The sequence below is a fragment of the Talpa occidentalis genome, unplaced genomic scaffold, assembly GCF_014898055.3.
Source record: "Talpa occidentalis isolate TD23 unplaced genomic scaffold, MPIMG_talOcc4v2.1 talOcc4.5, whole genome shotgun sequence".
In the NCBI taxonomy this organism is placed as follows: Eukaryota; Metazoa; Chordata; class Mammalia; order Eulipotyphla; family Talpidae; genus Talpa; species Talpa occidentalis.
This window is the reverse complement of record NW_023604861.1, coordinates 130,216,308-130,229,071: the sequence shown is the minus strand read 5'-3', so window position 1 is coordinate 130,229,071 and position 12,764 is coordinate 130,216,308. Positions and strand designations below refer to the sequence as shown.

The 12,764-nt window shown below is 35.9% G+C and overlaps 1 protein-coding gene across 9 annotated transcripts in view; it reads right to left on the bottom strand.

Moving 5' to 3' along the window:
• The window catches only part of PUM2 (pumilio RNA binding family member 2), an 83,663-nt gene that overhangs the window by 57,184 nt on the left and 13,715 nt on the right, over positions 1-12,764 (bottom strand). For 8 of the 9 annotated variants that reach the window (XM_037528458.2, XM_037528459.1, XM_054701341.1 and 5 more), the window contains exon 2: positions 5,305-5,373. In XM_037528458.2, the coding sequence (XP_037384355.1) occupies positions 5,305-5,355 (51 nt within the window). In that variant the 5' untranslated portion in view covers positions 5,356-5,373. Of the gene's footprint in view, positions 1-4,322; positions 4,448-5,304; positions 5,374-12,764 lie in introns of those variants that run through there. The other variant, XM_037528466.2, reaches the window with a different exon arrangement.

Genomic DNA, 12,764 nt, shown 5'->3' with positions numbered 1-12,764 from the left:
TAAAACATCATATCTGATATATTTCAATAACTGAACATTTATTCATTGTAAAACACGAGTTAATCACTTCACAATACTGTATACTCATTTAGGCAGAAGAAAATGGTTCCTGAATAACCTTTTTCATCCCATACTTCACTAAGAAAAATGCTTTAATATCAAAAGAATAACAACTAATCAGAAATAAAGGTATGACAACTTAATAGAAGCATTTATCACAGACAAAACGCCTCACAAACTAATTTTCAGAGGTAGTGAAATGAGGAGACTATTCCAATGTCTTCTCGGTAAGCTTCTATGTTTTTCATCCAGAGGTCACTTCTATTAAATGTAAACTACAAATGTAGGGACGAAATCTAAGTCCAGCACTTACCCACTGTGCCTACTTTTAACCAGGACTATACTATGAATACATCTCTTCATTTTGTAAACAGGTATAAGGTGTCATGGATAGGAAAATAATTTAAATGTTCATAAAGTGAATACTTCCACTGAAGGTATTTACCAACATTCTAGAAAAAACTGTGACAGTTTACACACTTAATCAAATACTTCTAAATTACTAACTTGTGGCCAAGAATAAGTTTAAATGGACTAAATATGGGGAAAGGCAACAATTCTTAGAACAATGGAAAAAAAATTAAGCAGGACACTGATTAGATCAGCAGTAAAAATAAGAGATTTGCCCCTGGAGAATCTTTTACTGAAGTAGAAATGGGGAAGCACATTACAGAAAACAAGGGTTAAGAGATCTTGAAGATCTGTAAGATAAATTATCCAAAACCACCTCATATTAGTTCCCTAATTCACATAGCCCTAAACCAAAATCAAGCAACTAAGCATTTATAGTCAACTCACTCCTCTGTTCTTTCAATTCAGAAATCACCGGGTGGACATACAAAATTTATTCCCCAAATGTCCACCATTTCTTTAATTCTCTCCTCTAAGAAGCACTTACAGCTTGCCCTCTCCATCTCCAAAGAAAACAGTCAATACCCTAGCTTACTGATTCAAAATAAATATATAAAATTCCTGCTAAAGTTCATAACATGAGGTATACTTAAACTTCAGATTTTTTTAAATACATAATGAGCAAATTCACTTAACCAACCCAATTAACATAATCCTAAGAATTTGAAAGATTTACAGCTATATGCCTGTACTATGTTTTAAATTAAATTATATAATTTATCCAAAACTGGGACATTTTTGAGAAAGGGGGTGTTATTAAAAAATTATGCCTGACATCAGATAAATATCCAGACAAATCAGGATTTAAGGTGACACTACATATAATGGAAGTTCGTAACAGATGGGCACAGATGTTAGTAACTAGTGTGTAGAACAAAAGACCCAAGAATGGTTCTGTTTCAGATTTTAAACGTTTGTTAAAAGAAAAATATTTCTGGGCCTCCCCTGGTGGCACAGGCGGTTGAGCACCGTGCTATGAAGCCGTCCTCAGTCTCTGCAGCACTGGTTCGATTCCGGCCAGCTGGCGAGGGTCCCACACAGCAGGACAGACCTCTCCTGTGCTCCCGCTGCTCCCCTCAGCAGTGTATTTTATCAGTGTGCCTGCTCTGTTACCCGCTCTGACTCTGGTGAATCCTCTCACCCTCCCGCTCACCTGGCCTGAACCCCGGTTCCTGTATAAATAAATAAATAAATCTTTTTTTTTTTTAAAAAAAAAAAGAAAAGAAAAATATTTCTTAGGGTTTTGAACTCCTACTACTTCTCCCAATCTTCTTCATTCTTAGCTCTTACTGTCACCAGCAAACATTATTAGGTGATGTCACTTTCAATGGGAAACAGAATTGTAAGTAATCTAAATACTTATGAGTTTAAACTTCTTTTCCAGTATCATTATGTGGTGGTGGAGCCAGTACATATATAGTTTTGAGTTTTTGGTTTATTCATCTGTAAAGTAATGGTGATAATAAAGCTACTGTCGGTTATTATGAGACTAGAATGAAATAACGTAAGTTGCCTGGAACAGCATCTTTGACGTAGCAGGTACATAAATAACATGTAGTTCAGTAACATCAAAGTTGCTGATTATTTTAAAGGATTATAGAAATTTCATCTCTAATTGTTTGCCTTTTTTGGGGGGCCAGCTTGAATATCATGAATCCTACTACTTATGAACAGTTGCCTAATACAGTCCCATTGTACATAAAGAAACACAACTGAGGTTAAATTTTCCAAAGTTACATATAAAAGTAGCAGTAGGATGATGATCCCATATCAGTATTAGGCCACAACTACCAGATTCGATGAAAACCAGTTTCAAATACTCGGTTGTGGGAAGTCAGGAGGCATTTTTTCTGTTTTTCAAAGAAAAATATGCGCCGTGACTTTTCTGACAACCCAAAATTACCATGATATTCAGCCCATATGATGTTTATTATAGTGGATTAAATTTTAAAATAGAATTGGTAAGGCAGTGACTTTATGTAGGCAAAACTATGATCACGATTTAGTTTTTTGAAATGCCTAGTTTTCATTCGTTATTTCTAATAGTTTAGATCAAAGCTAGAGCATCTGAGTGATAAATGTGATTCATGCAAAAGTTACTGTTACTACTGTCTTCAAAGTAACCAGTCTTACTGAAGGTGACAGCACTAGTGATAGATATGACAGGAAACAGAAGTCGCCTATTTCCTATTCTAGGACATTTTCCACTTCACTACACTACCTGAAATGCTGGTACATAAATTTACTTTCATGTTTTCTTTAAATATTATTGTTTAGACACAATGAGCAGAGAAAGAGGGAGAATTATTTGTCTCACTAAGTTATGAAAATATTCTCAAGAGAAAGCAAATTAACTCAGTGATTTAGTATTAAATCCTTGTTTCCCTTCAGAATTTCAGGCAGAGCTTCTTTTCCCTTACGTAACAAGTAAACAGTAACTAGTAACTATGCCCCCAGCAACCTGCAATACAGTTTTAAAACACTGGACTAGAGAAGCTGAGTTCCACCTGCTGTGGATTTACTCTGTTCTTCTAAAGCTGCACCACATAATGTAAATCAGTATGTCTTTTGACAAGAAACATGTTATCAGGGAAAAAATGTAAAGGATGAGTTTATGAATGGATGAATACAAACTGTTCCTATTTCTGTATGAACAACTATAAGAAAATGTCCTTCTAAGGCCAGTAAAGCTATCACAAGCTACAAAAAAGTATATATAAAAAGAGTCCTATATGTAAATACAATGCATTATACATCAGAGATTTATAACAACTTAAGAAAAAAATAAGGAAAATATTATTTTTAAAGAAAAAGTCAAGAATAGGGCAACCCATTCAAAAAGAATGTTGCATTAAAAAACAAGCAATTTTAGAAAACTCAAGAGCCAGAAACTAAAGGCAGCTTTTAATTTACTAAAATGAATGAATTCTGGGATAAAACAAAAACAAAAAAACCTCACCTGTCAGGAAAGGAGGAGAAGACTGGTGAGAGAGAGACAGGCAAAGAAGGAAATCCCAGAAGGTTCCCTGCTGCCTGCGAGATGAGGAAAGATAGAAAGGCTTGTGGGAGACAGAACCCAGAGACAGAAACCTGAGTAGGTTTCCTAGCTATCTCTTAGAGGTAACAATGCTAGTTGGTAAATGATTAAGAAAAATATTAATTAAAGAATAACAGCTTATTTAAAAATACATTTTTACTAGATGAAGGTCATAGATGCGCTGACCTGCTATTCACCACCAGTAGTCTAAACGCTAGTCACTTTTACTTTGCATATCTGACATTTCCATTAAGAAAGCCTAGATTTAAGCTCATTTCATTTAATATGATTCAACCCAGTTTCCCAACTTTTCCAAAAACCTTAGATAGCCCTCCCTCCACCCTCAAATAATTCCTGATTATGACTTTTTCTAAACTGCCAAGATTCTTTTGATTGATCAAATACTATTTATTAACAGAAAGGGAAGGGAGAAAAGCCAAATTGTAAATATATACACAATGGAGATTGGGGAAGTGTTAGAGGTCTAACTAGAATTAAGGTAGAGGTATGACTAGACTTGTTCTTAAAAAAAAAAAAAAATCGTTTGTCATAGATTAGGCTGAAACAGCGTTCAGACCTGCTTTTATTATTCTCCTTTCTAAGACAAAGAAAACAAACAAAAGCCCTTTCCACTGCTTCCTTTTATTTAACCATAGTGTAAATAATGTCTAAGCACTGTAGTGAAGTTGTAATTTTTTGTTTAACTGAAAATTACTCCTTCTCTCAAATTTTTGTTAGGGCCCAGAATTTTACCTTATGCACTGAACTAACAAGTTTATTTTGGCAATACTTAAGCTTAAGCACCTTAACTCACCCTTAAATCAGTCCTCTGAAAATGACAAACGCTTTGGAAAACGCTGTTCTGGAGAAGGGAAGGGCTAGCTAGCTGCAGGGTGCCCTCTTGTGGCCCAGAGGAGTGACTGGACTCTTTTCCTGCATCTGAAGAGCACAGCATTGGATGGAGTGAGTCTCATGAAGGTCTCTAATCTACCAAAGTAAAATAATCTCCAGGAGCAAGAAGTTAATTACATGTGTTAGGTCTGTTCACTGTTAATTTCTTTCATCAAAGTCCATACTATAAAAGATGTGATCATAAGGGTTTTCATAATTGAAGTTTTCTAAATATCCATTAGGTATAAGGAAAACTAAATTATTTTTGATACCTTAAATTATGTATTGCTGAGGTTAAATGAGATGCCCTAACGAAAGTATCAGATTAACAGGGCTGATAAAATCCATTTGAAACTTTAGGGTGCCCACTATATGCTAGTCATTCAAAGCTGACAATCTACAGGGGAGACTAATATAAAACAAACTGTAACCAATAATATAATAAAGTATATATAAAAATCTATGAAAAGTCAGACAAGGAAGTAATTAATTTTACTTTATAGACAGGAACCTTTTTTATAGTAGTACTGGAGGATTAGAAGTATATTAAAACAGTGAACAAGGAGAGATTTTGGGAAGAGAATCATGAACAATTAAGCGTGGCTAAAGTAAACAGCATACATATATTAAAAAGCAAGACAAGGAGCAAATAATTATAGCTTAGTACCAAAATTATCTAACCAAGTCAATCAAATCAACTATACAGAAATAATCTCACTAAAAACTATAAAAAAGGTTAAAAAAAAAAAAGGTTGAAAATCACCACAGAATTATATAATCTGGTATTTAAATATTCTGTATCATTTGAAAGACATAATCACTAATCTCAAGAAAATTAATGGGAAAATAAATCTAGATGGCTTAAATAAAGAGAGCTATACATTCTAGTATTCATAAATATTTACCTCTCCCATTCCCCGAGATTCTAATGCAAGAGCTTGAAAATCATGATTCATTTCATCCACAGATCAGACCTGTTGAATAAAACAAAAATTAGTGGAAAGAAAAATTTTAACAATAAATGACATCAACTATTTTTATACTATATTGCTATTACTGATGTTAGATGATCTGAGATGAACAAGAATTGATTTCTCTATGAAAATAGGCTTTTCTAGTAACAGCTCAAATGACAGGTTGGGAAAAAACCTGGAGTCAAGGGTTTTGGGTTAGTCTGTGCACCAAAAGAAACCTGTACTAGTAGTTTGCTGACAAAAACAATGCATGGAAAATTAAGTTCAAGTAGTAAAATACAATTATTCTGTTTTTATTAGTTCCAGACAACTGTTATTTTGCATTACTTCTTTCAGTTAAGATTTTTCAAATTTTCTCAGCATTTCATTACTTGCACATGTTATCTGTAACATGATAAAAATTTTCACTGAAACTATTTAAGTGATTCTGTTCTATCTACTTCAAAGCAACATATAACTTATTCTGCTTGAGAGTAATTAAAATACTGAGTAGAGTTTCCTTAAGAATTAATTCCTTTTCTTTCTCAAGTGAAAGCATATTTTTCTATCTTTGTATTTCTAACTAATAATTTAAATTGCTTTTTATCTTTCATGTGATAATGTGTTCTTGAGTCAGATACCCTTTGCCTCCTGCAGTTAAATACTGTTGGAGAAACCACTCAAGACTGAAGCCACTACAAATTCAGTCTTAAAACTGAAGGGCCTTAAAATATAGTCCCACTTTTTGATATAATCCCATTATTTCCCCCAGTCCATTCACTCTGACGAGCCATAGTGTTGAGATTACAAAGCACTCCTCCCTTCCTGCAGCACTGTCTTCCACTGGTACTTTGTCTCTTAAAATTCTTTTCACTTTTCTAAGTCTCCAACTGCTTCTTGATAGACCCCTATGTGTCTCTCACTCCTTATCCATTCATAACTTTTGAGAACTGTAAGAGATGCTTAAGAACCTGCCCCGACACTCCCCTTCAAAATGTCCAGTTATTTCTTTTTTCCATTTCCTGAAGGTATCACAGGAAATTCCAACTCACCTTTCCTCCCCATTTATAACTTAATTATTTCCTTTCTTACATCAATATCCAGTTCACTGGACACAATACACCAATACGCCAGTTCATGAAATAGACCTTCTACCTCACTTCAATCTATGCACTTTCTAGTTGTCTGGTTGTTCAGACCACTATCATCTCTTACCTAAAATACTGCAATCCTCTCCTATCTTTCCATCCTAAATCTAATCTCCAAAATGTAATTTAGTCCTCTTTCCACTTGGTATGGAAGGTTCCCCCCACTTATCCACAGGGGATATATCCCAAGATTCCCAGTTTGTAAACTGCCTGAAATCCCAGACTGTGTCAATCAAGCCCTACATACATATACTATGTTCTTTCCTACACAAACATACCTAAATAAGTAAAATTTATAAATTAGGTATAGTAAGAGTCACAAAACAAAGTCACAAGCAAAGCAAACGATTACCAAAAAATATTGTAATAAAAGTTAAATGAAACTGTCTCTCAAATAATCTTATTTAGTACACATTTTCAAATCTCTGTTGACTTCAGATAAGAAGGTGGAGTGGTTACCGTAACATTATCATGACTTTCACATTTTTAATTTTGATTTAAAGATGAAATTCCAATTCTTTAATATGGCTTACAAGGGAACAGAACTGGACTCAAATTATAGTTCTGGCACAAATACTTCCGTAACTCTGGACATGTAGGGCAAACTCAATTTTCTTTTGTGAAGATAAGCAGCAATAGCTTCCACATGGCTTGCTGGGAAACTTGAATTAAATAACATAAAAGACTTGAAACAGCGCCTAACACACAGTATTCAAAAAATATCTATTAAATAAAGCTAAATATAAAAGTAAAAAAAGCTAAAAATAAAGCTTTTCATCAAGAGATACTTGAGCAATTGCATGTCTATATGAAAAAACGAACATCAACACATACCTTACACCTTAATATAAAAATTAACTCAAAATGAATCACATACCTAATGTAACAACTCATGTTATAAAACTTCTAAAAATGATGTAAAAACAGTGTGACCTCCTGTTTGACATCAAAAGCAGAGTTCGTAAAAGAAAAACTGATGTCTAAAAATCTGACTTCACCAATATTAAAAGCATGCTCTATCTACCAGATATTTATAAAAGAACCCCCTACCCCCGCCACAGACTGAGCAAAATACTTGTAAGTCATGTGATAAAGAACTTGTATCAAGAATGCTTTAATTCTTTAAAAAGACAATGAGAACAATTACAAAATGGGCAAAAGATCTGATACCATATCAAAGATAATATAGGTAGCACATTAGCTAACAGCACTACTAGTTCTCACAAAGCAAACATTTCATACATTCTTTCAATTCAGTAAACTTTTACTGTGCATCTTCAATGTGTAAGATTTTGCAATGAAAAAATGAGTTAAAACAAGCCCTCACATGTTTTCTGGTAATCAGAGGAATAGTTCCCACACCTCACCACACCCTCCTGTAGGTAACTATTTTGAATGCTACAAAACGTAACATTTTGAAGGCAATAACAAACAACTAAAAAACAAACTGAAAGAAAACTGAAAATACTTAAAAGAAAGGACTGGCACCAAGTATTTTTAATTGCTTTTTTGCCTGAAGACAGACAACGTGGATGCAGGGCACCAAAAAACATCTGTGGAGAAAACTCAGTCTTCGGCTTGAAGAACACAGAAGGTTGGGGCAACCAGAGTTGCTTGAAACTGAGGAGGGGACCTCAGAATGGAGACAACCAAATTCTGTACATAAATTCTGTTCAGATTTTAGACAATCCCTAAACAACCCGTGAATGGTCAGACTCCAAGCAGTCCAACTAACGCTGAAAGAACTAAAAAGCAGAAATGTCTATTGCTGACCACATTAGTCATAGGAAAACAAAAACAAAGAAGAATGCAATATTTGCCACTAAGCCAATATGCAAATCATAAAGTTTGGAACACAATCCATAATCACCAGACACAGCAGAAACAGGATGAGACAATCTAGACTAATGGGAAAAGTCAACAAAAACCAATCCCAAGATGAGCCAGAGGTTTAAATTAGAAAAGATCTTAAGAGCAACTATTTATTGTAACTGTGCTCATAGATGAAAGGAAAAATATACTGATGAAAAGAATTTCAGCAGGGAAAGCAAAACTATAAAAATAGCAAAATGGAAATTCTTAAACTGTAAAGTATCTTTAAAACAGTTTACTGGGTTGGAGATAAAACACGGGGGTACTCTATACCCACACACATACACACATAATAAAAATGTTGAAAACCAAAGATAAACAAAAATTCTGAAAGCAGGTAAAGATAACATTGTCTAAAACAGTGCCCACCCCCACCCCCCACCCCCGCGGGGAATGATATGAATCCCAACTGACTTTGCACTAGAAACAGTGGGGACCCGAATATAAAAAGCCAGACTTCTGACCTTTCCAATTAGGTTGCTTTTAATTTGGAGCCATTTGGAGCCTCAGATATCCAAGTTTGTTTACTTGTAAGATTTAAATAGGCTTTAAGAAGAAAATACCTCTTAGAAACACAAAGAGACACGCTGTTACAATTCTTTCTTTAGAAAGCATCATATATATATTATATATATAATATATATATATTATATATATATAGCTTTGTAACTCTTGAATCAGTTCCCCTAACTTTGGAAATCAAGTTTGAAAATAAAACCTAAACATAACATTATCCATGTAAAGGTGTTCAGAGTAAGTGCTAACAGATCCTGAAATTACAAACTGCGTAACTTTCCCACGGAATACTACAGTGACACAACAGTATTAAAATGGAATACCATGTGGCTATGAAAAATATTTGAATTTATAATCAAGAAAATGCATATAATGTTAAGACTGAAAAGGGAAAGACCTGAAGTGCCCATGGATGCGTGAATGGATAAAGAATGAGACAGAGAAGGACAAAACGAGACAGAGAAGGACAAATTCCACATGATCTCACACATAGACTCAACAGATAACCAAGCTCACAGGGTTGCTAGAGACTCGGAGGTAGGCGGGGGAATGAAGGAAGAAGTCAAAAGGTATAAACTTCCAGTCATAAAGTCAGTCATGGGTGAAAATGTACAGCAAAGTGACTATAGTTAGTAACACTGTACATAGCATATTTGAAAGTTGTGAAGACAGTAAATCTTAAAAATGCTTTTCAGAAGAAAACATAATTACATATTGGTATGGATGTTAACCAGACTTACTGTGAACATTTTGCAATGTGAAACTAACGTTACATGTCGATTACACTTCAATAAATAAAACTTGAAAGAAGGCCAAATTCAGTCATTACAAGTCATCAGTTACAGAGGGGAATCTCCACAACCCGGGAAGGTTTGATGTTCCCTGCCTGACTAGGCAGGTGGAGTGGAGCAAGAAGGGGAAGCTAAAGACGACTTGGCAGAGACAAGTGGAGCGGACAGACAGTGGTGCAGAGACACACATGAAGAAAAAGGGCACACCTGCTTCTCAGCTTTGGGCTTGCACCAGGGAGTTGAGAGACACGGCAGACACATGCAGTCAAGACACACAGGGACCCCTGGCAGAGATGTGGGTGAAAGACACCGAGGACGGGAAGGCTGACAACGGCAGTCCACGCCCCTGGATCTGTACTTAGTGTTCTGTTAGTCCCAGACTTGCCTGGTCCCTTTGCCCCCTTCCTGTGGTTCCCTGCCAGAAGGTGCCTTAGACTTCTGGTAAGGTTTCATGCCACAGTGGCCCCACTTGGGGCCAACCCTGTTTGGCTGGGTATTTCCCCATGAGGAGATGGATAACTTTGGGTGTTTTACTGGAAAACCATTGTCCTTTCTTCTCTTCCTTCTCTGTGCACACTTATCCAATTAAAGTTCTTTGGCGCTAAGAGTATGTTTTTTCCTTTGTGCAGCAAATGGCAGAATCCCTTCTGAGCACGCAAATTTGGGGTTCCCCCTCAGGCTATACACTAACAGGAACACATCAAATTTTATCTATTTTATTACACATCTACAATAAAACTACAATTTATAAACAGGAAGATTTTTATTAAAAAAAAAGGCATAAAGTACTAGACATATTTTCTCTACTGGCATACATCAAAAAGACTCCCCAAAAGCAAGCATGGGAGAGGATATGCAAGGATATGGACAGGATACTGTCATTTGTACAGCCACTGGATCTGTGTGTACAGTGATCTGGACCTATTTTAAAGAGTCAAAAATGGAAACACCATACAATTCAGCAGACTCGCTTTTGGGTATCTACCTGGAGCGCTGGAAATTATCAACTCAAAAAAATTACATGTCCCATAACTTTTATTGCTGCAATTATTAGCAACAGTTAAGACATGAAAGCAACCTAAGTGCCCACTCAGGGAATAGGATAAAGGAATTTAAAGTAAACCAGAGAGTAAAGACAAATACTGGATGATTTCATATGTAAGAATAATATGTCAACAAAGTAGACGAGCTGACAAAGTAAAATAATTAAAAAGAAAACACTGATAACCAAACTGAAGTTTCTGAGGTTGAAAGGGGAGGGGGGAGTGAGGGTTAGTGGGTAATGAGTGATGGTGATGGGAGATTAAAAAAAAAATAAAAATGGGGGCCTATCCTGGTGGTGCAGGAGGTTGAGCACAGTGCTGTGAAGCTGTCCGCAGCCCCTACAGCGCTGGTTAGATCCTGGCCAACCGGCGAGGGTCCCACATGGTGTGGCAGACCTCTCCTGTCACGCCAGCTGCTCCCCTCATCAGTCTGTCTGTTCTGTTCCCTGCTCTGTCTCTGGTGAGTCCTCTCACCCTCCCACACATCTGGCCTGTACCCTGGTTCTTGTATAAATAAATAAATAAATAAATCTTTTTAAAAAATTAAAAATGGGCTAATATAGATCTTAAAAGTTCTCATAACAAGGGAAGTTTTCATAGTTGTTTATCATTTATATCTGAATAAAATGGGAAATAAAGTTTTAAAAAAGATCTATTCAAGAGTAAAGCACTGAAGGGGAGGGTCTTCACTGAAGCCCTTTTTTGGTGACTTCCATGTTTCCATTGGTGCTCCACCAAATACATCAGGTGGTAGTTAAAAAAATCTCTGGGTAACTGAGCGCGCTCCATTCTCACATTTGTGGTGAATCGTGCCCCTAGTGCAGGGGTCAAAAAACTTTTTCTGTAAAAAGCCATACACTAAACACTAGCTTTGCAGGCCATACAGCTTCTGTTACAGCTTTTAAAACCTTTGTGACACAAAAGTAGTCACAGTCAATATCAAATGAATAAATATGAATAACAAGTATTTGTGAACAGTGACATTTGAATTTCACATACTTTTCATGTTCACAAAAGAAATTATTTTCTTGATTTTTTCCTCTGATGACTCAAAAATCTAAAGTTCAATCCTAGAGCGTGGACCAAAAAAGGAAATAGGCCAAATCTGGCTGGAAGGCTACACAGTTTTTTTTTTGTTTGTTTGTTTTGTGGAACCCTGGGGGGGGGGGGGGGGACCAACCAGGGAACCTACTGGCGCTGCAGAGGCTGTGCGGGCAGCCTCTCAGCCCAGCGCTCAACCGCTGTGCCACCAGGGAGGCCCTACACAGTTTTTTGACCTCTGTTCTAATGCATTTACTCTCAACTATTCAGAGAATCAAATGCAGGTAATTCACTCTCAAATTTGAGCAAACCAAAGTTAGACAGGGATTTACTTTCAACTTTCTCATTTATCCCCATGCATTTTTTTCTTGTAGAGGGGATTTTAGATTACATTTAAACAGAGAAGATTTTGTTATATTAAATGACCAGGAGAAAGGCTTTTAAAAAAAAAAAAAAACCTATCACAATAAAACTTGATCTTAGCTTTTGGATGACACCATTTATTTTATAACGATGAGGAAGGTAATGAAAAAAGGGAAAAAAGGGGTAAAACACTGGGCTGGAAAGGAAATAATACTCAGCTTTTCAGCAATAATTTCCATACAGGGGTGGGGGTAACACATAAGCCACTAAATGGGATTCCAAAATGCTTGCAAGAGGCCAATCTGCTATGTATACCCTTTATAACTACAAATGTTGGTATGGCCTGATAGCAAAGGAAAAGCAAGAATTTAGAAATGAATTTTACCCCAAATGATTAATTCAAAGGGAGAAACAGAACAATCTTTTCAGGTAAGCAACAGAGTAACTACTTATACAATCTCAAATTGACAAGAAAATATATCCAAAATGTATCAGGTTGTAGTCTGCCATCCCCCCCCCCATTAGATCATGAAACTTTCCCAATATTCTTTCTTTTAATGAACAATTATAATTTAAATTTGTTACTATAAAAGACATCACAACATGGTCAATCCCGAGGCAAATATAAATTAAAAAGT